Source organism: Salmo salar, chromosome ssa21, assembly GCF_905237065.1.
Source record: "Salmo salar chromosome ssa21, Ssal_v3.1, whole genome shotgun sequence".
Classification (NCBI taxonomy): Eukaryota; Metazoa; Chordata; class Actinopteri; order Salmoniformes; family Salmonidae; genus Salmo; species Salmo salar.
Genome location: NC_059462.1, coordinates 40,419,368 through 40,445,262, shown reverse-complemented (window position 1 = coordinate 40,445,262; position 25,895 = coordinate 40,419,368). Strand labels below are relative to the sequence as shown.

The following is a 25,895-nucleotide window of genomic DNA, read 5'->3' as shown; positions in this document are numbered from 1 at the left end:
ATAGCCCACAACGATCTAGGCCATGGCACTACCCAAGGGGGGGCGCCAACCCAGACAGGAAGACCACGTCAGTGACTCAACCCACTCAAGTGACGCACCCCTCCCATGGACGGCATGGAAGAACACCAGTAAGCCAGTGACTCAGCCCCTGTAAAAGGGTTAGAGGCAGAGAATCCCAGTGGAAAGAGGGGAACCGGCAAGGCAGAGACAGCAAGGGCGGTTCGTTGCTCCAGCCTTTCCGTTCACCTTCACACTCCTGGGCCAGACTATACTTAATCATAGGACCTACTGAAGAGATAAGTCTTCAGTAAAGACTTAAAGGTTGAGACTGAGTCTGCGTCTCTCACATTGGTAGGCAGACCATTCCATAAAAATGGAGCTCTATAGGAGAAAGCCCTACCTCCAGCCGTTTGCGTAGAAATTTTAGGGACAATTAGGAGGCCTGCGTCTTGTGACCGTAGCGTACGTGTAGGTATGTACGGCAGGACCAAATCGGAAAGATAGGTAGGAGCAAGCCCATGTAATGCTTTGTAGGTTAGCAGTAAAACCTTGAAATCAGCCCTTGCCTTAACAGGAAGCCAGTGTAGGGAGGCTAGCACTGGAGTAATATGATCAAATTTTTGGGTTCTAGTCAGGATTCTAGCAGCCGTATTTAGCACTAACTGAAGTTTGTTTAGTGCTTTATCCGGGTAGCTGGAAAGTAGAGCATTGCAGTAGTCCAGCCTAGAAGTAACAAAAGCATGGATTAATTTTTCTGCGTCATTTTTGGACAGAAAGTTTCTGATTTTTGCAATGTTACGTAGATGGAAAAAAGCTGTCCTTGAAACAGTCTTGATATGTTCTTCAAAAGAGAGATCAGGGTCCAGAGTAACGCCGAGGTCCTTCACAGTTTTATTTGAGACGACTGTACAACCATTCAGATTAATTGTCAGATTCAACAGAAGATCTCTTTGTTTCTTGGGACCTAGAACAAGCATCTCTGTTTTGTCCGAGTTTAAAAGTAGAAAGTTTGCAGCCATCCACTTCTTTATGTCTGAAACACAGGCTTCTAGCGAGGGCAATTTTGGGGCTTCACCATGTTTCATTGAAATGTACAGCTGTGTGTCGTCCGCATAGCAGTGAAATTTAACATTATGTTTTCGAATTACATCCCCAAGAGGTAAAAAATAAAGTGAAAACAATAGTGGTCCTAAAACGGAACCTTGAGGAACACCGAAATGTACAATTGATTTGTCAGAGGACAAACCATTCACAGAGACAAACTGATATCTTTCCGACAGATAAGATCTAAACCAGGCCAGAACTTGTCCATGTAGACCAATTTGGGTTTCCAATCTCTCCAAAAGAATGTGGTGATCGATGGTATCAAAAGCGGCACTAAGATCTAGGAGCACGAGGACAGATGCAGAGCCTCGGTCTGACGTCATTAAAAGGTCATTTACCACCTTCACAAGTGCAGTCTCAGTGCTATGATGGGGTCTAAAACCAGACTGAAGCGTTTCGTATACATTGTTTGTCTTCAGGAAGGCAGTGAGTTGCTGAGCAGAGAGGAATGGAAGATTCGATATAGGCCGATAGTTTTTTATAATTTCTGGATCAAGATTCGGCTTTTTCAAGAGAGGCTTTATTACTGCCACTTTTAGTGAGCTTGGTATACATCCGGTGGATAGAGAGCCGTTTATTATGTTCAACATAGGAGGGCCAAGCACAGGAAGCAGCTCTTTCAGTAGTTTAGTTGGAATAGGGTCCAGTATGCAGCTTGAGGGTTTGGAGGCCATGATTATTTTCATCATTGTGTCAAGAGATATAGTACTAAAACACTTTAGTATCTCCCTTGATCCTAGGTCCTGGCAGAGTTGTGTAGACTCAGGACAATGGAGCTTTGGAGGAATACCCAGATTTAAAGAGGAGTCTGTAATTTGCTTTCTAATGATCATGATCTTTTCCTCAAAGAAGTTCATAAATGTATTACTGCTGAAGTGAAAGCCATCCTCCATTTGCGAAGGCTGCTTTTTAGTTAGCTTTGCGACAGTATCAAAAAGAAATTTCGGATTGTTCTTATTTTCCTCAATTAAGTTGGAAAAATAGGATGATCGAGCAGCAGTGAGGGCTCTTCGATACTGCACGGTACTGTCTTTCCAAGCTAGTCGGAAGACTTCCAGTTTGGTGTGGCGCCATTTCCGTTCCAATTTTCTGGAAGCTTGCTTCAGAGCTCGTGTATTTTCTGTATACCAGGGAGCTAGTTTCTTATGACACATGTTTTTAGTTTTTAGGGGTGCAACTGCATCTAGGGTATTGCGCAAGGTTAAATTGAGTTCCTCGGTTAGGTGGTTAACTGATTTTTGTCCTCTGACGTCCTTGGGTAGGCAGAGGCAGTCTGGAAGGCCATCAAGGAATCTTTGGGTTGTCTGAGAATTTATAGCACGACTTTGAATGCTCCTTGGTTGGGGTCTGAGCAGATTATTTGTTGCGATTGCAAACGTAATAAAATGGTGGTCCGATAGTCCAGGATTATGAGGAAAAACATTAAGATCCACAACATTTATTCCATGGGACAAAACTAGGTCCAGAGTATGACTGTGGCAGTGAGTAGGTCCAGAGACATGTTGGACAAAACCCACTGAGTCGATGATGGCTCCGAAAGCCTTTTGGAGGGGGTCTGTGGACTTTTCCATGTGAATGTTAAAGTCACCAAAAATTTGAATATTATCTGCTATGACTACAAGATCCGATAGGAATTCAGGGAACTCAGTGAGGAACACTGCATATGGCCCAGGAGGCCTGTAAACAGTAGCTATAAAAAGTGAGTGAGTAGGCTGCATAGATTTCATGACTAGAAGCTCAAAAGACGAAAACGTCATTGTTTTTTTTTTGTAAATTGAAATTTGCTATCGTAAATGTTAGCAACACCTCCGCCTTTGCCGGATGCACGGGGGTATGGTCACTAGTGTAACCAGGGGGTGAGGCCTCATTTAACACAGTAAATTCATCAGGCTTAAGCCATGTTTCAGTCAGGCCAATCACATCAAGATTATGATCAGTGATTAGTTCATTGACTATAACTGCCTTGGAAGTGAGGGATCTAACATTAAGTAACCCAATTTTGAGATGTGAGGTATCACAATCTCTTTCAATAATGGCAGGAATGGAGGAGGTCTTTATACTAGTGACATTGCTAAAGCGAACACCGCCATTTTTAATTTTGCCCAACCTAGATCGAGGCACAGACACGGTCTCAATGGGGAAAGCTGAGCTGACTACGCTGACTGTGCTAGTGGCAGACTCCACTAAGCTGGCAGGCTGGCTAACAGCCTGCTGCCTGGCCTGCACCCTATTTCATTGTGGAGCTAGAGGAGTTAGAGCCCTGTCTATGTTCGTAGATAAGATGAGAGCACCCCTCCAGCTAGGATGGAGTCCGTCACTCCTCAACAGGCCAGGCTTGGTCCTGTTTGTGGGTGAGTCCCAGAAAGAGGGCCAATTATCTACAAATTCTATATTTTGGGAGGGGCAGAAAACAGTTTTCAACCAGCGATTGAGTTGTGAGACTCTGCTGTAGAGCTCATCACTCCCCTAACTGGGAGGGGGCCAGAGACAATTAATCGATGCCGACACATCTTTCTAGCTGATTTACACGCTGAAGCTATGTTGCGCTTGGTGACCTCTGACTGTTTCATTCTAACATCGTTGGTGCCGACGTGGATAACAATATCTCTATACTCTCTACACTCGCCAGTTTTAGCTTTAGCCAGCACCGTCTTTAGATTAGCCTTAACGTCGGTAGCCCTGCCCCCTGGTAAACAGTGTATGATCGCTGGATGATTAGTTTTAAGTCTAATACTGCGGGTAATGGAGTCGCCAATGACTAGGGTTTTCAATTTGTCAGAGCTAATGGTGGGAGCCGTCGGCGTCTCAGACCCCACAACGGGAGGAGCAGAGACCAGAGAAGTCTCGGCCTCCGACTCCGACTCGCTTAATGGGGAGAACCGGTTGAAAGTTTCTGTCGGCTGAATAAGCGACACCGGTTGAGCATTCCTACAGCGTTTCCCTCCAGAAGCCATGAGAAAGTTGTCCGGCTGCGGGGACCGTGCGAGGGGGTTTATACTAACGTTACCATCTGTACTTACTGGTGGCACAGACGCTGTTTCATCCTTTCCTACACTGAAATTGCCCTTGCCTAACGATTGCGTCTGAAGCTGGGCTTGCAGCACAGCTATGCTTGCTGTAAGGCGATCGTTCTCCTGTATATTATAAGTACAACGACTGCAATTAGAAGGCATCATGTTAATGTTACTTAGCTTCGGCTGTTTGAAGTCCTGACGAACCATGTCCAGATAAAACCTCCGGGGTGAAAAAGTTGAATGAAAAAAGTTGAGTGAGGGAAAAAGTAAAAATATACGGTAATGAAAAAGTAAAAAACCGTCAGGTAGCAAAGTAAGATCGGCAACAAAACGCACAGCAGCGTAAACAAGTCTGCAAGTTGTGTGTCTGTCACCTCTCACCCATATATATCACTGTGTCTGTCACCTCTCACCCATAGATATCACTGTGTCTGTCACCTCTCACCCATAGATATCACTATGTCCGTCACCTCTCACCCATAGATATCACTGTGTCTGTCACCTTTCACCCATAGATATCACTGTGTCTGTCACCTCTCACCCATAGATATCACTGTGTCTGTCACCTCTCACCCACGTATATCACTGTGTCTGTCACCTTTCACCCATAGATATCACTGTGTCTGTCACCTCTCACCCACGTATATCACTGTGTCTGTCACCTCTCACCCATAGATATCACTGTGTCTGTCACCTCTCACCCATAGATATCACTGTGTCTGTCAGCTCTCACCCATATATATCACTGTGTCTGTCACCTCTCACCCATAAATATCACTGTCTGTCACCTCTGACCCATAAATATCACTGTGTCTGTCAGCTCTCACCCATAGATATCACTGTGTCTGTCACCTCTGTCTGCAGAGTCAGACAGTGCTAGGGGTGATGATGGATCATTCTGACTGTAGACTGAGTTGCATGATACCACAGACGATATACTGCAGGTGCTAGTTTCGCCAGACAGGAAAGCTGTGTGACACACTTTCAAAAATGACACTCCTCACACATGTCGGACATGGGACCTGGGGACAGAGGACAGGTGACAGAGGACAGGGGACAGAGCACAGGAGAGTGGACAGAAGACAGAGGACATGGAACAAAGGACAGGGAACAGGGGAAAGAGTACAGGGGACAGAGCACAGGAGAGTGGACAGAAGACAGAGGACAGGGAACAAAGGACAGGGAACAGGGGAAAGAGTACAGGGGACAGAGCACCGGAGAGTGGACAGAAGACAGAGGACAGGTGACAGAGGACAGGGAACAGGGGAAAGAGTACAGGGGACAGAGCACAGGAGAGGGGACAGAAGACAGAGGACAGGGAACAAAGGACAGGGAACAGGGAAAGAGTACAGGGGACAGAGCACCGGAGAGTGGACAGAAGACAGAGGACAGGTGACAGAGGACAGGGAACAGGGGAAAGAGTACAGGGGACAGAGCACAGGAGAGTGGACAGAAGACAGAGGACAGGGAACAAAGGACAGGGAACAGTGGAAAGAGTACAGGGGACAGAGCACCGGAGAGGGGACAGAAGACAGAGGACAGGTGACAGAGGACAGGGAACAGGGGAAAGAGTACAGGGGACAGAGCACAGGAGAGTGGACAGAAGACAGAGGACAGGGAACAAAGGACAAGGAACAGGGGAAAGAGTACAGGGGACAGAGCACAGGAGAGGGGACAGAGGACAGGGAACAAAGGACAGGGAACAGGGGAAAGAGTACAGGGGACAGAGCACAGGAGAGGGGACAGAAGACAAAGGACAGGTGACAGAGGACAGGGAACAGGGGAAAGAGTACAGGGGACAGAAGACAGAGGACAGGGAACAGAGGAAAAGGGAACAATGGACAGGGAACAGGGGAAAGAGTACAGGGGACAGAGCACAGGAGAGTGGACAGAAGACAGAGGACAGGGAACAAAGGACAGGGAACAGGGGAAAGAGTACAGGGGACAGAAGACAGAGGACAGGGAACAAAGGACAGGGAACAGGGGAAAGAGGACAGGGGACAGAGCACAGGAGAGGGGACAGAAGACAGGGAACAAAGGACAGGGAACAGGGGAAAGAGTACAGGGGACAGAGCACCGGAGAGTGGACAGAAGACAGAGGACAGGGAACAGAGAACAGGGAACAGGGGGATGTTTAACAGTTTCTCATCCCCATGCTGCTTATGAATTGCTAGAATTTATGAGGTAGCTATTACCAAGGGGTTTAATACATGTATGTAGGCTATTAAGTTCAAATATACAGTATGTTCATACAATATATTCTTAGTAGGTTTTAATTTGACCTTTAATAGCATCAAGTTGGTCATTAAAAATGTGTACTTTTCTAATGCTATGCATGCACTCCAAGGGTCGAGTTTTAACCAGTCTCAGTCTCTCTTGACTCCACTAAACAAGTCTTTGTGTTAGCGCTGCTCAGTGTCCCATACAGGCTTGCAATCATGATGCTATCGAACTGTGGCTAGTCTGATGGCTTTTTCACCAGGCAATTACAATGCTATTCCCATGTATTATACTATAGTATACACCTGATGGGATGGTGGAGCAGGGATCTATTAACAGGAAGCTCTGGAACAGTGCTCTTGGGTGTGCTTAAGCTCTGGGCTCTCTCTTTCCTAATGACAAATACACACGTTATGGTTTTAATGTCCTATTTTCGCCTAACAGGGACTTTCATATTTAAACATGAATAGAGAGATTGATTAGGCCCAGTAATATATTTAGAATATATGGATTAATACAAACATACAGTATATATGATGGCTATACAGTGCATTCGGAAGTATTCAGACCCCTTGACTTTTCCACATTTTGTTACGTTACAGCCTTATTCTAAAAAGGATTACATTTTTCCTCTCACAATACCACATAATGACAAAGCAAAAACAGGTTTTCAGAAATGTTTGCAAATGTATTAAAAATAAAAACCTTAAATATCAAATTTACATAAATATTCAGACCCTTTACTCAGAACTTTGTTGAAGCACCTTTGACAGCGATCACAGCCTCAAGTCCTCTTGGGTATGACGCTACAAGCTTGGTACACCTGTATTTGCGAAGTTTCTTCCATCTTTTCTGCAGATCCTCTCAAGCTCTATCAAGTTGAATGGGGAGCGTTGCTACACAGCTATATTCAGGTCTCTCCAGAAATGTTAGATCGGGTTCAAGTCTGGGCTCTGGCTGGGCCACTCAAGGACATTCAGAGACTTGTCCCGAAGCCTCCCTTGCATTGTCTTGGCTGTGTGCTTAGGGTCATTGTCCTGTTGGAAGGTGTACCTTCTCTCCAGTCTGAGGTCCTGAGCGCTCTGGAGCAGGTTTACATCAAGGATCTCTCTGTACTTTGCTCCGTTCATCTTTGCCTCGATCCTGACAAGTGTCCCAGTCTCTGAAAAACATCTACACAGCATGATGCTACCACCACCATGCTTCACTGTAGGGATGGTGGCAGGTTTCCTCCAGACGTGATGCTTGGCATTCAGGCCAAAGAGTTCAATCTTGGGTTCATCAAACCAGAGAATTTTCTGAGTCCTTTTGGTGCCTTTTGGCAAACTCTAAGCGGGCTAGGAGTGGCTTCCGTCTGGCCACTCTACCATAAAGGCCTTATTGGTGGAGATGATTGTCCTTCTGGAAGGTTCTCCCTTCTCCACAGAGGAACTCTTGAGCTCTGTCAGAGTGACCTCCCTGACCAAGGCCCTTCTCCCCCAATTGTTCAGTTTGGCCAGGCGGCCAACTCTAAGAAGAGTCTAGGTGGTTCCAAACTTCTTCCATTTAAGAATGATGCAGGCCACTGTGTTCTTGGGGACCTTCAATGGTGCAGACATTTTCGGGTACTCTTCCCCAGATCTGTGCCTCGACACAATCCTGACTATGAGCTCTACGGACAATTCCTTCGACCTCATGGCTTGGTTTTTGCACTGACCTGCACTATCAACTGTGAGACCTTATATAGACAGGTGTGCGCCTTTCCAAATCATGTCCAATCAATTGAATTTACCACAGGTGGACTCCAATCAAGTTGTAGAAACATCTCAAGGATAATCAATGGAAACAAGATGCACCTGAGGTCAATTTCGAGTCTCATAGCAAAGGGTCTGAATACTTGAGTAAATAAGGTATTTCTGTTTTTTATTTGTAATACATTTGCAAAAAGTTCCAAAAACCTCTTTTCGATTTGTCATTATGGGGTATTTTGTGTAGATTGATGAGGACAAATGTAATCCATTTTAGAATAAGGCTGTAACGTAACAAAATGTGGAAAAAGTCAAGTGGTCTGAAAGCTTTGCGAATGCACTCCATGGCGACTATATACTAATTTCAATGTCACATTGTACCGCAGGCAGGGACATGTGATATACACAGTCTGTAGGCTAATAAATTAAGTTCCAGGGTATTATCCCAAATGCATCACACAGAAGGACAGGTAATATCTGTAAGGAAAGATTTTAATGACAGTTATTCCAACTGGAAGGAAACGCCGGCAGCGGCGTCTGTTTTATTGCCTCTTTCTAAGCTGCGTCGCAAATGGCTCCCTACTCATTCCCTCCATAGTGCAGTACTTTTAACCAGAGCCCTATGGGCCTTGATATAGAGTAGGGCACTATATAGGAAATAGGGTGCCATTTGGGATGCAAACCTAAAGAAGGAGCATGTTCATTATTCCGTGTAGCCCCTGGCACCTGCACCATCTGAAGATTTGCGGGCAGAGTTATTTTTTGTTGCTTTGTTGCATTTTAAAGACTTCAGAACTACTAGTGAGTGTTGCGAATGGGTAGGTCAATTGGTGTGTGTGTGTGTGTGTGTGTGTGTGTGTGTGTGTGTGTGTGTGTGTGTGTGTGTGTGTGTGTGTGTGGGTGGCTCAGTTTGGTAGAACATGGCGCTTGATTCCCACGGGGAACCAGTATGAAAAGAAAATATTAAAATGTATGCACTCACAACAGTAAATCGCTGACTAAAATGTAAATGTAGAAAGTGTGTGTGCAGATGTGTTTGACGGCAGTGCAGGCAGATGTTCCTCTGGCGGGTCCATGACGAGCTGAGAATTAATGGGTTAGAGAGGGAAGCATCAGACAGGTACAGCACAGAGTTGTGTAACATGCCAATTAATAGAGGAGACATCATGACAGACCAGAGAGAGATGGCAGTAGAGCAGGTTAAATGAGGCTAGAGAGACAAGATTTTTTTAAATAGTGTCATGTGATGACAAAACAAATACACAAGTAAACATGATAAATAATGACTTTCATACATTGATGATTGACAAAAATGATTCAAATCTAGAATATTGATTAGCGTACAATTTACATCCCTGGCCAAATAGCTAGGCTATTTTCGTGTCAGAGAGGATTTTAAATGGATCTTTGGGAGGGAAATTGAGATTTTTGTCCCCATTGTCCGTCTAGTGCAGTCAATCACAATGTGACGTGAACCGACGCCATGATTGTGGCAGGCAGACTGGTCTGTTCTCATGTGCATTCTGCAGCTAAATCATATTGTGTGTGTGTGTGTGTGTGTGTGTGTGTGTGTGTGTGTGTGTGTGTGTGTGTGTGTGTGTGTGTGTGTGTGTGTGTGTGTGTGTGTGTGTGTGTGTGTGTGTGTGTGTGTGTGTGTGTGTGTGTGTAGCTGGTCGGCACACAAAGGAACCAGAGAGACAGACAGACAGATGTATGATGCAGGTAGAGAGAGAGTTGTGCTGTGGGGCGAGGCAGCCTCCTGCCCTGTGGTCCATGTGGTGTGGGGCGAGGGAGGCAGCATCCTGCCCTGTGGTCCATGTGGTGTGGGGCGAGGGAGGCAGCATCCTGCCCTGTAGTCCATGTGGTGTGGAGGAAGGCAGCATCCTGCCCTGTGGTCCATGTGGTGTGGAGGGAGGCAGCATCCTGCCCTGTGGTCCATGTGGTGTGGAGGAAGGCAGCATCCTGCCCTGTGGTCCATGTGGTGTGGAGGGAGGCAGCATTCTGCCCTGTAGTCCATGTGGTGTGGGGTGAGGGAGGCAGCATCCTGCCCTGTAGTCCATGTGGTGTGGGGCGAGGGAGGCAGCATCCTGCCCTGTGGTCCATGTGGTGTGGAGGGAGGGAGGGAGGCAGCATCCTGCCATGTAGTCCATGTGGTGTGGGGCGAGGGAGGGAGGCAGCATCCTGCCCTGTAGTCCATGTGGTGTGGGGCGAGGGAGGGAGGCAGCATCCTGCCCTGTAGTCCATGTGGTGTGGTGTGGGGTGAGGGAGGGAGGGAGGCAGCATTCTGCCCTGTGGTCCATCATCTGTTCCAGGAATTGAGGTGTTAATGGGAATTGATGCGTCTCATTACCCAGCCCCTGAGTCCCTCTGCCGGGGAGAGAGAGGAGAAGAGAGTGGGGTAAGTCCCTGGAGTGGTGAAGGGGGACAGTGGGAAGGGAGGAGGAGGAAGGGAGGATGAAACTGAATGATATGAATGGTGGGACGAGAGTAGAGAAGTGCCAGGAATCATAATTCCATCCTCTCCTGTCTTCTCCAACACCTCTCGTCATTCCCCCTCTCTCTCTCCTGTTCTCTCCTGTCTTCTCCAACACCTCTCTCTCTCTCTCTCTCTCTCTCTCTCCAGCTGCAGTGCAGAGATTGCAGCGGCAGAGGCCCCCGTCAGGCTGTCAGGTGACCAGGACGACAGCGCTAACATCGCTCCCCCACCAGATTTTCAACCCTCCACCGTCTCCATGACAACCGCGACGGCCTGTGGAGAGGAGGCTTGCGACGAGCCTGCAGCAGGAGGAGGAGAAGAACTAGCTGCAGAATGCGTAAGAGGAATCTCTCTCCCCCTCTCTCTCTCTCTCTCTCTTTCTCTCTACTTCACCACATCATTATTCATTTTCATTTTTGACCCTTTCTCTCTATCTGTCTCTCACTCAATATGCTGGAGACAGTGGTGGGCTGTAGCACGCACACAGACAGGGGCATGTGAGGATGGTTTGGGCAGAACAGAGCGGAACAGAACAGAGGGACTGCGTTTCCAGGCAGGCAGCAGGCTGCAGACACACACACAGAGCCAGACAGACGTCTGTGATGAGCCCCTGACAACCGCAGGCAGGCAGGCAGGCAGGCAGGCAGGCAGGCAGGCAGGCAGGCAGGCAGGCAGGCAGGCATGCAGCCGCAGCCTCAGCGTCTTCCTCCCAGCTCAGCTCTGCGTCTGCCTGGGAACAGGACTCAGCAGAGAGGGAGGATTAAAGAGCAGGTTCATGGTGGTAACTGACGGGGCTTCTTCATCTCATCTGTGTGCTGTTCTGCTTGGCTGGCTCGGCTGTCTGTCCTCCTGTCCTCTCTGTGTGAAACGCAGCTACCCAGCTGCTAGCCGTCTGTCGGTAGCTGTCGTTGCATTGTGTTAATTTGTGCAATAATCCAACCAACACGTCTCTGCCTCTGCTGGGGTTGATGTTACAGCATCAAGCATCACGTATCGACAACCAGGGTAGTTGGGTTTATGGCTGACAGTCCGTCATGTATTTTGTATGAGGAAGGATGCTATAGGTGAGAACGAACGCTAACATCATATATTCCACCACTGCTTTTTGTTCATAGCTCAGTCATTGTTGCTGTTGCATGCACCGGCTTATTTAATGCATGGAGAATGGCAGTGCATTTTTCCAGTCATGGCCAACCGCAATTCATTAATACCCGCATCCAACCGCATCATTAATTATTCTGTGTGATACCTGAGCCCTAGCTACGTGTCATATTTCCCACCTGTGTCTCGTTGGATATGAAAACATACCCCAATGCCCTTAGTTTTCAGCCACAGTCATGTTGTTCATCATACGTAGGTCTGCAGCTATGTGTTGTTTATCAAGCTGATGCTAGGAACCACAGAGTCTAGACGTTAGCAGTTTGGGGGCCGATTGATGATGACCTACCTGTCAATCAATGAGCTGCTGTCATTCAGCTATGTCGATCACTAATGATGCTGAATGAGCGTCTGTAGAGAGGTGAGGGGTCAGGGGGTCACCCTGTCAGTCTGATGACCTTTCACCTGATCTTTAGTTCCATGATGAGACCCACCGTGATGTATGCAGGAATAATTTGACTTACACCAATGCAATCCATGCAATCCACCTAGCATTGGTGCCATTGTGTCAGGCTATAATAGACTCATAATGTTGTCTCTAGTATTTGGGGTATTTTCTAAAATCTCAAAGGCTTCCCTAGCATTCCCATTCCATTCCAATGCTTCCCTAGCATTCCCATTCCATTCCAATGCTTCCCTAGCATTCCCATTCCATTCCAATGCTTCCTTAGCATTCCCATTCCATTCAAAGGCTTCCCTAGCATTCACATTCCATTCAATGCTTCCCTAGCATTCCCATTCCATTCCAATGCTTCCCTAGCATTCCCATTCCATTATAAGGCTTCCCTAGCATTCCTATTCCATCCCAAGGCTTCCCTAGCATTCCTGTTCCATCCCACGGCATCCCAAGTCATTCCGTGAAGGAAACAGACACAGATATGTGCCCTTGGTCTGTCTGAGTACATACAACATTGACAGCCTCTCAGAGTCAAGGGTATCATATAGAGGTCGACCGATTAATCGGCATGGCCTGGCCGATTAATTAGGGCCGATTTCAAGTTTTCATAACAATCGGTAATCGGCCTTTTTGGACGCCGATTATGGCTGATTACATTGCAATTCACGAGGAGACTGCATGGCAGGCTGACGACCTGTTACGCGAGTGCAGCATCAAAAGGACCTTGTGGCTGCAAGGAGCCATGGTAAGTTGCTAGCTAGCATTAAACTTATCTTATAAAAAACAATCAATCTTCACATAATCACTAATTAACTACACATGGTTGATGATATTACTAGGTTAACTAGCTTGTCCTGCATTGCATATAATCAATGCGGTGCCTGTTATTTTATCATCGAATCACAGCCTACTTCAACTTCGCCAAACGGGTGATGATTTAACAAAAGCACATTCGCAAAAAAAGCACAAATGTACCTAACCATAAACATCAATGCCTTCCTTAAAGTCAATACACAGAAGTATATATTTTTAAACCTGCATATTTAGTTAAAAGAAATGCATGTTAGCAGGCAATATTAACTAGGGAAATTGTGTCACTTCTCTTGCGTTCAGTGCAAGCAGAGTCATGGTATATGCAGCAGTTTGGGCCGCCTGGCTCGTTGCGAACTGTGTGAAGACCATTTCTTCCGAACAAAGACCGCAATTAATTTGCCAGAATTTTACATAATTATGACATAATATTGACGGTTGTGCAATGTAACAGCAATATTTAGACTTGGGGTTGCCACCCGTTCGATAAAATACGGAACGGTTCCGTATTTCACTGAAAGAATAAACGTTTTGTTTTCGAAATGATAGTTTCCGGATTTGACCATATTAATGACCAAAGGCTCGTATTTCTGTGTGTTTATTATAATTAAGTCTATGATTTGATATTTGATAGAGCAGTCTGACTGAGCGGTGGACGGCAGCAGCAGGCTTGTAAGCATTCATTCAAACAGCACTTTACTGCGTTTGCCAGCAGCTCTTAGCAATACTTTGAAGCACAGTGCTGTTTATGACTTTAAGCCTATCAACTCCCGAGATTAGGCTGGCAGTACTATAGTGCCTATAATAAGCCTATCAACTCCCGAGATTAGGCTGGCAATACTATAGTGCCTATAAGAACATCCAGTAGTCAAGGGTGTATGAAATACAAATGGTATAGAGAGAAATAGTCGACGCGTCATAATTCCTATAATAACTACAACCTAAAACTTCTTAACTGGGAATATTGAAGACTCATGTTAAAAGGAACCACCAGCTTTCATATGTTCTCATGTTCTGAGTAAGGAACTTAAACGTTAGCTTTTTTACATGGCACATATTGCACTTTTACTTTCTTCTCCAACACTGTGTTTTTGCATTATTTAAACCAAATTGAACATGTTTCATTATTTATTTGAGACTAAATAGATTTTATTTATGTATTATATTAAGTTAAAATAAAAGTGTTCATTGTTCATTCAGTATTGTTGTAATTGTCATTATTACAAATATATATATAAAAATGTACCGATTAATTAGTCCTCAAATAATCGGTATCGGCGCTGAAAAATCTTAAATCGGTCGACCTCTAGTATCATATTAACAGTACAGTCTATCTCTCAGGATATTAAACACCATTTCATTAGTCAAACCTACCAGGTTCAGAATGGATCAATATCTGTTGAGATTGAGATGGTGATGGCACCATTAGCAGGAAAATTGTATGCTACAGTACATGCTCTCAGACCCTGAGTGTGTAATACAGCCAACCCACATTCTATAGGTCTCTCACGTTACCATCTCCCTCTCACTCTGTCTCTAACAGTCCATGGGCTCTTTCAATAGCTGTTGACATATTCAGTTGATTGACAGGTGTGTCTCTCCAATCAGCAGCACTCTGGCCTGGGCTGCAGGCGCTCCAGCTCGGACGCAGCCTATGAACCGGCCGAATCGGTGAGGGCCCAGCGCGAGTGCCGCCTCCGGCCCCACTACAGCGACCCCATGCCGGCCGACGCCGCCAAGCGCAAACAGCTGGAGATGAAGATCGCTGCCGCTGCACGCCTCCACAGCCAGCGACGGGACAGGGACAGTGGTGGGTGGAGCTACTGTACATGGGTGTCTTGTCTCTATGCTGTATCTAGTGTTGTACAAACCAAATGTCCCGATGGGATGATACGTGCTACAGTAAAGGTGTGTGTTTGAATGAGTGGGCCCTATTCTAGTCCCCTGCTGCTGCTGCTGCAAAAAGGCATTAAAATCACAAAAGGAAGATATTGGAGTCTACTTTGTGTACGATCCTAACTACTTTGTCATTGAACCCCTAACACTAACCTCTCTTCGGGGGTAATTCCCCTAGCCAATCCTGACAACGCACCCTTCCACCCAACTACCCACATGATTCATTACACTCACCCTTCTCATCCTACTTACCCTTTGGGCAGTCTTCCCAGCGGCCTTGTCTGGCATGGAGCCCATGTACAGGCACAGATACTCTAACAATGAGCCAGGTTAAGAAACAAACACCCACACACATGAACCCAACCTCAGGCTATCATGTCATGCCACAAATTGTATTATTCTTGACTGTGACCTCTCTTTCTAAAGTGCTAGCTTTACATTATGGACCTCACCACTGCAGTGTGATTGTGTCTTTGCTATTGAAACAGCTTCCTTCAGGACAGTTTAGATCTTTCCGAATCACTGCACTCATATTTAGAGCTTGAGCTCTCTGTTCTCCTCCGATTGTGTGCAGGGCAGCCCTCTGAATCAGTATAAAGTAACTAGCTATCGTGTATGATTTTTAAATAGCTTTTTTCAGAGGCCCTTACAGTAATTTAAGATTGGGCCTGTTTTGAAGAGTAAAAGCCTATTAAGTTTTGTCTCTTTACGATACACTCTTAGAAATAAAGTTGCTATCTAGAACCTAAAAGGGTTCTTCGGCTGTCCCCATAGGAGAACCATTTTAAAAACCCTATACCCAGAGGGTTCTACCCAAAAGAGTTCTGCCTGGAACCAAAAAGGGTTCTACCTGGAACCAAAAATGGTTCTCCTATGAGGATAGCCGAAGAACCCTTTTTTCTAAGAGGGCTGGGTTATATAACAACATATTGACCCTATTTCTGAGCTTTCACTCTTCAATACCCTTTGTGTTAACACCCTGCCTCCTCAACATGAAACTATCTGACATGTTAGGGAATATGTTAGTCAATATGTCATACCGTGAGCTTGGTTCCATCTGCAAAAAGATGATTCTGAGATAATTGTCTTTAAAGTTCTGAACCCTCATTAGTTTGAATGGCATCAGCAATTTAAATATTGTATTCTTTTGGACTTACAGTTGAAGTCATAAGTGTACATACACCTTAGCCAAATACATTTAAACTCAGTTTTTCACAATTCCTGACATTTAATCCTAGTAAGAATTCCCTGTTTTAGGTCAGTTAGGATCACCACTTTATTTTAAGAATGTGAAATGTCAAAATAATAGCAGAGAGAATTATTTATTTCAGCTTTTATTTCTTTCATCACATTCCCAGTGGGTCAGAAGTTTACATACACTCAATTAGTATTTGGTAGCATTGCCCTTAAATTGTTTAACTTTGGTCAAATGTTTCTGGTAGCCTTCCACAAGCTTCCCACAATAAGTTGGGTGAATTTTGTCCCATTCCTCCTGACAGAGCTGGTGTAACTGAGTCAGGTTTGTAGGCCTCCTTGCTCGCACATGCTTTTTCAGTTCTGCCCACAAATTTTCCGTAGGATTGAGGTCAGGGCGGTGTGATGGCCACTCCGATACCTTGACTTTGTTGTCCTTAAGCCATTTTGCCACCCCTTTGGAAGTATGCTTGGGGTCATCGTCCATTTGGAAGACCCATTTGCGACCAAGCATTAACTTCCTGACTGATGTCTTGAGATGTTGCTTCAATATATCCACATAATTCTCCTTACTCATGACGCCATCTAATTTGTGAAGTGCAACAGTCCCTCCTGCAGCAAAACACCCCCCACAACATGATGCGGCCACCCTCGTGCTTCACGGTTGAGATGGTGTTCTTCGGCTTGCAAGCATCCCATTTTTCCTCCCAACATAACGATGGCCATTATGGCCAAACAGTTCTATTTTTATTTCATCAGACTAGAGGACATTTCTCCAAAAAGTACGATCTTTGTCCCAATGTGCAATTGCAAACCGTAGTCTGGCTTTTTTTATGACGGTTTTGGAGCAGTGGCTTCTTCCTTAATGAGCGGCCTTTCAGGTTATGTTGATATAGGACTTGTTTTACTGTGGATATAGATACTTTTGTACCCGTTTCCTCCAGCATCTTCACAAGGTCCTTTGCTGTTGTTCTGGGATTGATTTGCACTTTTCGCACCAAAGTACGTTCATCTCTAGGAGACAGAACGCGTCTCCTTCCTGAGCGGTATGACGGCTGCGTGGTCCCATGGTGTTTATACTTGCGTACTATTGTTTGTACAGATGAATGTGGTACCTTCAGGCATTTGGAAATTGCTCCCAAGGATGAACCAGACTTGTGGAGGTCTACAATTTTTTTTCTGAGGTTTTGGCTGATTTCTTTTGATTTTCCCATGATGTCAAGCAAAGAGGCACTGAGTTTGAAGGTAGGCCTTGGAATACATCCACAGGTACACCTCCAATTGACTCAAATGATGTCAATTAGCCTATCAGAAGCTTCTAAAGCCATGAAATCATTTTCTGGATTTTACCAAGCTGTTTAAAGGCACAGTCAACTTAGTGTATGTAAACTTCTGACCCACTGGAATTGTGATACAGTGAATTGTAAGTGAAATAATCTGTCTGTAAATAATTGTTGGAAAAATTATTTGTGTCATGCACAAAGTAGATGTCCTAACCGACTTGCCAAAACTATAGTTTGTTAACAAGAAATTTGTGGAGTGGTTGACAAACGAGTTTTAATGACTCCAACCTAAGTGTATGTAAACTTCTGACTTCAACTGTATCAACATTAATTGGGGTTTTTAGAGTACAATTTAGGTAGAGGACATTTACCAGAACAAGACTATGTCAGTAACTAAATGTTTCACAAAAATGCAGATAGAACCTTATATTCCCAAACTCTCGATATGTTAATGTTGACCTTTATGCACTATTGACATGCCAGAACAAGGGTTAAACCTAGAGGTGAACAGAAGGGAGGGGGGATTGTCCTTTACATATCTGACTATGTAATCAATCTCTATCATTTAGCATTACAACAAGCATTACAATAAAGTAATGAATGTTCAAGCATAGAAGTGAGGTCTCTTGTTCACTTACAACAAAATAATTTGTTGCTTATGTCGAGTGGTGATATTAGCATGTAAATCTTGGTGGGGACAAAAATATATATATAAAGTGGGATGCATGCCAGCAAAGCCGCTACACAACACAACACTAAACAATATATTAATTGCACTATAACGGTGACAATCCGTGCCCACAAACTGTTAGGGCCTACATAAAGCTGTCCCAAAAGCAGTCCCAACGTCTTACCACTGCTACACCTGGCTATCAGCGGAGCCTTGTCTGGCAGCGAAACAGTTCATTCAGCCTCATTTACTGCCTTTTATAAAGTCATAGCTGATATGGCTAACTTGCTTATACAAATGTGGTTTTTAATGACAATTGAGATGTACAAACTATGGCATAAGGGGACGACATGCAGATAATAGGCAATCCGTAATTTCGATTACGCCATTAATGAGTGAGCTAGGACGGACGTAGTCAATATAATTATTTGTTTAGCAAGTTTGAAATGTACAGCAACAGAATTCAGAACATGGGCCGTTCTTACAGTGTTCTCCATGTATACCAAGTTAGAACCGTCTGATAAATAAAAGGGGCATATAAGCAGACAATGAAAGCTCTTACAAAATTTGATGATTACGTTTCTCTAAAACAGGTTATAGGCTACATGTGCACCACCAAGTCAGAACAGTAGGAGAAATTAAGAGGTGTAAATAGACCAAATTATTAGGGTGAGGCACATGGGCTGCTAACAGCTTACTACACAACATACACTTAGTATTACTTTCTTAGCTACAGTATACATATCTCCCTGGCATATTACATCATACAATACATTTTTGGACCCACCTTGTTGTGCTGTGTTCACTTGAAGGTGGCACGGCGGTCCTTCGTGGGCAAATTTTGTCATTAAAGTCTGGCATTCTCTAGATGTATGGTGCTTTCAAGACAACTGGGAACTCAGAAAAAAACAAGGTTGAATCATGATGATGTCATTGATCTACAGGTCATAGCTCTAGAAAGAGGCCCGAGTTCCCGACTTACAATTCCGAGTTGGATGACCGATCAAAACGTATTTCCCAGTCGGAGCTCGTTTTTTCCGGAATTCCCAGTTGTCTTGAACTCACTGAAGTCAAGTTCTCTCAGTTCTGAATTAACAGTTATTTTGTGCGCTGCACAAATCATGCTTCATTGACAGCATGGCCAATGTTGAATGTTTATCATTTTAAACTTGGAAAAGAGACACTTAATCCCAGATTTGGGACCACACAGCCACTCCGCTGAATAGCAGGCCAGTGATATTTGCAGTTAGCCACTGTCACTGATTTCTTCCAAACCACTCATTGTTGAATTTCCGATACCGTTTAAAAAAAAAATAAAAATCCCTTTTTCTCCCCAATTTCTTGGTATCCAGTTGGTAGTTACAGTCTTGTCTCATCGCTGCAACTCCCAAACGGACTCGGGAGAGGCGAAGGTCGAGAGCCGTGCGTCCTCCGAAACACGACCCAACCAAGCCGCACTGCTTCTTGACACAATGCCCACTTAACCCGTAAGCCAGCGCCCGGCCCGCCACAGGAGTCGCTAGTGCGCGATGGGACAAGGACATCCCTGCCGGCCAAAAACCCTTCCCTAACCTGGACGACACTGGGCCAATTGTGCGCTACCCCATGGGTCTCCCGGTCGCTAAGACTTTGAAAGTATGATGTTGACATGATCAGGCCAATCAAAGCAACTGTAGATATAATGTGATTTGACGTCATTTTATCTGTGGCCAATGACCTTGAGCCTTCTTGGATGGGCACTTCTAATGTATCTCTATGGCAGCTCCCAAGGGGCTTGGCGGTGACATACTGTCCCCACGAGTGACAAGAACACTGAGCTAATCATGGGGCAACTAGAGAACATTACCAACCCCTACTCTCCATATTTTCCGCTGGCTGCCCCACCACCACAGAAAGCACTGAGCTCGGCTGAAACACCTGCATTTTGGAGCTGCCTTACTCAAGAAAACAAAAAAGAGACCATGTTTGTATGCGGCTTTATTAACTCAAATTATTATTATTTATTTTTTTACATTGTTTGCAAACAGATATGTGACATGTATTAATGCCAAAATAACATGCAAAACAGGTAAGCCCCCCCAAAAAAAAATATAATGTATAATATATATATTTTTTTTTTAGCTAAAAATGTGGGTCTCAAAACAGGTGGCTCCACCTGCCCTGAATGGCGGGTTGCCACTGCTTATGTCCCAAAAAACAGTATAACTAAAAGCCTACAACAGTTCACTTGTGTGACTAGTCTCTAACCTCCCTTCTTGTGTGTGTTTGTCCCACAGCTCCTGCCTCGGTGCGGGTCCGTTCTGAACCCCGCGGTGAAGGGCGTCTAGGGAGTCTGGGTGTGACGCGTGGTGGACAGCACCGCTGGAGCACCGTGAGCAGTCTAAGTGCCGACAGTGGTGTGGTGGGCCTGTGTGACGACCGCGATGATGACGACGAACCCCGGAGAGTACACCACAGTGGAGGGGCCGAGGTAGAACGGGTGGACAGCGGGATTGGACCCTGCCTGGCCCGCGGCTGGAAGAGACCCTCTGCCTCTCTCAGGGCCTGGGAGGCCCAGAGACCCTGCCCAGACTGTGGCCAGAGAGACGGGCATGGGGTGGCCCGGACAGAGGGGGAGGGGACCGGTATGTGTGAGCGCTGCTCCAAGCTGAGGACGGAGAGGAAGGAAGCCATCTTGGAGTTCCTGAACACTGAGTCAAGTTATGGGGAGGACCTAAGGATCATCAAGGAGGAGTTCTACTGTCCCATGCAGAGCGCCGGGCTGCTGACCTCAGAACAGCTGACCGTGGTGTTCAGCAACGTTCAGGAGCTCATAGACGTCAACGAACGCTTCACTGAACATCTGCAGGACAGCATCGACCAGGCCTTCGACCAGGTGAGTCAGATAAAACCACCACCAGTCACTCATGTTATTGTATATCAGTGGTCATTGACTAGGTGATAAGCCGACTTCAGAAAGAACGCCAGTCACTCATGTTATTCTATATCAGTGGCCTGGTGATTCGTCAAAAAGCATGATTGATTTTTACTTAACTCGACATTAGTTTGGTATAAGTCATGTTGAAAAAGTGACACAGTGTCTTGTGGTTGCACTGTGGTTAATCTCTCGTGCTAGCTAGTGCACACAAGTTTTGGTTCTGTGTTCTGAGATTACACGGTGGTCATACTATTGCCCTATAGAGATGTTCTAAATCTATGTCTTTGCTTGTTCCCTCGCAGGGAGATGAGGACCTGCTAACAGTGTGCATTGGAGAGATGTTCCTGGAGTTTGTCAACATGCTGCCAGCCTTCCAGACATACTGCCTGCAGCAGTCCACATCTGTCAACATGCTCAACACCCTGGAGAAGGAGAAAGAACTGCTGAGGTAAAGACTGTAAAGTAACACTTCAAAGATCAAATCACATTTTATTTGTCCCGTACACATATTTTACAGATGTTATCGCAGGTGCAGCAAAATGCTTATGTTTCTAGCTCCAACATTGCAGTAATTCTGAACAATAAAAAATGATACACACAAATCCCCCAAAAAGAAAAAGAAAGAAATTAAGAAATATGTGAACGAGCAATGTCAGAGTCCGGAATATAAATATATACATTATATATACAAAAGTATGTGGACACGCCTTCAATGCCAGGAGAACGCAACTTGCCCGAATGTATAGTGCCAACTATAAAGTTTGGTGGAGGAGGAATAATGGTCTGGGGCTGTTTTTCATGGTTCAGGCCCCTTAGTTCCAGTGAAGAGAAATCTTAACGCTACAGTATACAATGACATTCTAGACGATTCTGTGCTTCCAACTTTGTGGCAACAGTTTGGGGAAGGTCCTTTCCTGTTTCAGCATGACAATGCCCCCGTGCAGAAAGCGAGGTCCATACAGAAATGGTTTGTTGAGATCTGTGTGGAATAACTTGACTGGTCTACACAGAGCTCTGACCTCAACACCATCGAACACCTTTGGGATGAATTGGTGGCACGCGACTGACTTGTTGGAAAGGTGGCATCCTATGACGGTGCCACGTTGAAAATCACTGAGCTCTTCAGTAAGGCCATGCTACTGTCAATGTTTGTCTATGGAGATTGCATGGCGGTGTGCTCGATTTACCTGTCAGCAACGGGTGATGCTGAAATAGCCGAATCCACTAATTTCAAGGGGTGTCCACATACTTTTGCATATATAGTGTAGAAGCTGTTTTTCAGTCTCTCAGTCCGATTGGATGCGCCTGTATATTGGTAGTTTATACTGTACGGGTACTTGCAGGATTTTATCAATTATTGTTTTCTGTATTATAGTTACAAATAAGGGAACTTTGTTTTTTACTTTTTCCTTATTCAAGATCGAGATCAAGTGAAAAAGAACGTGTTGTTTTGGAAATTTCCACTGAGCAGAACTCTCTTCTGTGCTCTAAGAGCAGAAGAACAGTAACTTGGAACCCTAAGTTCTCACTACGCTGTGTTATTCTTAATGGAAGAGACAGAAGGTTGTCATTAATTCATAACTGGACCTATTCTGAGAACGGTGATGAAGTCATTACTATTTTTAGACCCAGGCAACTACTTCACATCTCATCTATAATGACTCACCCTGTATTGCCTTGTGATTCCCACTGCTCTAAACTTTACAATTAAATCTGAGACTCTCTGGCCTACGATCACAATTAAACAGTATGTTAATATCACTCTGTCTCTCTCCTTCTCTCTTTCACTCTCTCTCTCTCTCTCTCTCTCTCTCTCTCTCTCTCTCTCTCTCCCTCCCTCTCTCAGGATCTTCCTGGACGTGTCCCAGAATGACAACACAGCCCTGCGGCGTATGAACCTGCGCTCCTTCCTCATGGCTCCCCTTCAGAGGGTCACCAAGTACCCCCTCCTCCTGAGCCGCATCAGCAAGGTCACCATGGAGTGCCACCCCGACCATGGCCGTCTCCGAGAGGCCAAGAGCCGCGTGGAGTCTCACCTGGAGCACATCAACATGAAGACCAAGCAGGAAGGAACCCTGACCTGGACTCTGCGTTCCTTTCGCCGCGACAGCCGCAAGAACCGCGAGGTCATTAACATTGAGATGCGGGAGATGTCCATGAAGACTGTGGGCTGGGCCAGGGAGAACACACGCTTCGTCATGGAGGGGCCCCTGCAGCTCTCCCAGCCTGCAGACGGACAGTGGGTAAAGAAGGGCAGTAAAGGCCTCAAGTTCCAGAACATCCAGAGTCTGTTGATGGTGCGTACGCAGCGGCCTGGGGAGGGTCTGTCTCAGCCGGACGGCGAGGCCAAGGTGGAGCAGCAGGAGCACGGTGTGTGGGATGGTGTGCTGGTGCTCATCAAAGACAAGAGCAGTGGGAAGTTCACCGTGCTCAGAGAGCCCATCCGCCTGGCCAACTGTGTGGTGTCGGCCGACCCTGACTGCGAGGACACCTTTGAGGTGCTGGACATACGTAAGGAGGCCTTTGTTTTTAGGGCCTCGGATAAACCCCGCACGCAGCAGTGGTTCCGGCAGATCAAGAGGTATACCCGTGACCTGGGGCTGTGGAGGAAGAGGCGTAACGCACTCCCCAATATTATGATGAACACAAACCAGGGCAGGTCCTGAGACTGAGGGACACCGTTTCCCTGGCTGGATACCAGTGTAAATAGATGTACTACTACTGCAAAAAGAACTGACCATGCTTCTGGATGGTAGAGCGATTTGTTTCTGAAGTTTTAGGGTGGGGTTTGTGAGGTTCTATGTTATGATGAGGATAGCACTTTTTTCTAAGAAAAACTGCAAGTGCAGCATACTGTAACGAAACGTATGAAGGTATAGTTTTTAGCTTCTGTCTAAAAATGATCAGCCACTTGGATGACCAAAAAAGGAGACTTGGTTGGGAACACTGCTGGCCTTGATTGTCAAAACTGTTTGCTCTTGAAGAAAGAGATGTTTTCAGTATACTGACTGACTGGTGTCTGTGTTGAAAAGCATGGTTGAAGTTGATGATTGGAAAAACATGACTGAAAAACATGACTCTGTAATGTTAATGAAAATGCACAAATGAGTGAAAAACTACTGTTAAATTATACATTGTGGACTTGGACTACAGCTTAGTAAAAAAAGACAGGAACTTTTATTTTACCTGACTAAGGTAAGTCAAAATCACTGGCCTCTTCCCCCTTTCTTTTGCCCTCTGTGTCAGTAGCAATGTCCACTGCCAGCAGAGATCCAAGAAAGGGCATCTATAGTAGGAAGTCCGTCAGTGACTTCCTACTATGGATGCTGTGCAGACACTGTCTGTCGGACAGTTTGAACCCAGGGTTGTGGACATACTTGTATCAGACGAGGCTGGTGGGAGGAGCTATAGGAGACCGGGCTTATTGTAAGCGCTTAAATGGAATGAATGGAACGGAGTCAAACGTGGTTTCCATATGTTTGATGTGTTTGATACCATTCCATGTATTCTAGCCATTACAATGAGCCTGTCCTCCTATAGTGCCCCCCACCAGCCTCCACTGACTTGTATCACTGTGCTGGGTGGGCTCAAGTCACAAAGAAGCAATAAATTGTGCAATTTTAGCTATTTATTTTAGTTTTTCCACATCTGGTCAGACTTCGTAATTATGGGAAATTGAGAGCTTATTATCCCACCTATGACTGGAAGTGACATTATTGACACAAATGAGCTAGAGGTTAGGCCCTAGAAGAATGTGCACTTGAACTTCAAGCCTAGGCCTGGTTTGGCCCCTACCAGTATTGTCAACTGTTTATTCAAACTCTCAAAGCCTTTACCTGTATCTGAATGTGGTAGTACAGCATGGCCAAAGTGGAGGTGGAAAGGCCTCAAACACGGGTCAACCTGGACCATGAGTTTAGTAGCTAAAGCTGACATAGTAGCGCCAGTCAAATGTCTTCACAGTGTGCTGTTCCATGACAATCAGATGGGGAAATTATGAGCTTTTGTTCCATGGGTTTTTATTTCACTCTAAATGAACAAAAAGCATTTCTTCTGTTGCCAGTCACAGTAATGTTGATAAAACTTTGAGTATCTGGAAATGGTCATCAAGTCAGACTGGCCAATGCCCCTAGGTAGCAGCAGAAAGACACTTAAAAAGCCTGCTTACATAGCCTGGTTATACCAGTGTGAACACTGCATTCACTAATCTGAAATTTTGTGAAATCTTTTTGGATGCCAGAATTTACAGGCAGTTCTAATCCCTCCATCGGCTGCTAGTGTTACTACATTATGTCATAGTTTACCTGTGCCCTTATCTCAAGTGTGACTTCCCTTCTCCTAAAATCTGTTTTTGTGTCTGTTTCTGAAACTGAAGGCACTTTATAATTAAGACTACAAACTAGATCCATATTATGGTGCGACTGTCACTCTTCAAAAATGCTATCTGCCAATCATGATTTCAAAAGCTTTATTCTGTCAGTTGTGTTTATTCACACAACTCTTTGTTAGGGAAACATATAGGACCACAGCTGACTACATGCAGCAGGTCAAGGCAATACTTCTTATCAAACAAATCTAACCTACATATACTGTTTAGTCTGATTATGTTTAGTCCAGGAGTAGCATAGGTCAAGGAGGTAGTGAATCACTGTTTTTGGACAGAGAATGATGTACGGAGTAGACTACTGCCTGTCTCTTACTGTTCATCACCTTCCAATGGCGCCAACACTGTTACAATCATAGAATTAGAATCTCATTCTATTTCTATTGTTTGAATTTTCAGCTTCCATCTTGTTCCACTAAATGATTACTACCGTATATGGGAAGACCGATGCTGTGTAAACATTTTGAAAATATCCTAGAACTGCTGGACTGTCAAATGTTTTTCCTCTGCATTTTAGACCTAATGTGATATTTCCTTTATGTAAGATTTTGTGAATTATATTAAAAAATGACATGTTAAATACATTTTTCTTTGTACTTTACCCATTTCCACTTATTGCTATCCATTGTGCTTTGAATCATCAGG

General features: G+C 45.1%; 1 protein-coding gene across 1 annotated transcript in view; it reads left to right on the top strand.

The window, feature by feature from the left end:
* LOC106582309 (uncharacterized) overlaps positions 1 to 25,834 on the top strand; it is a 110,703-nt gene extending 84,869 nt beyond the window's left edge. The window contains exons 5-9 of the mRNA XM_045704395.1: positions 10,689 to 10,878; positions 14,518 to 14,716; positions 20,226 to 20,824; positions 21,169 to 21,314; positions 22,713 to 25,834. Of these exons, the coding sequence (XP_045560351.1) occupies positions 10,689 to 10,878; positions 14,518 to 14,716; positions 20,226 to 20,824; positions 21,169 to 21,314; positions 22,713 to 23,532 (1,954 nt within the window). The 3' untranslated portion in view covers positions 23,533 to 25,834. The remainder of the gene's footprint in view (positions 1 to 10,688; positions 10,879 to 14,517; positions 14,717 to 20,225; positions 20,825 to 21,168; positions 21,315 to 22,712) is intronic.
* Positions 25,835 to 25,895: the final 61 nt, after the last annotated feature.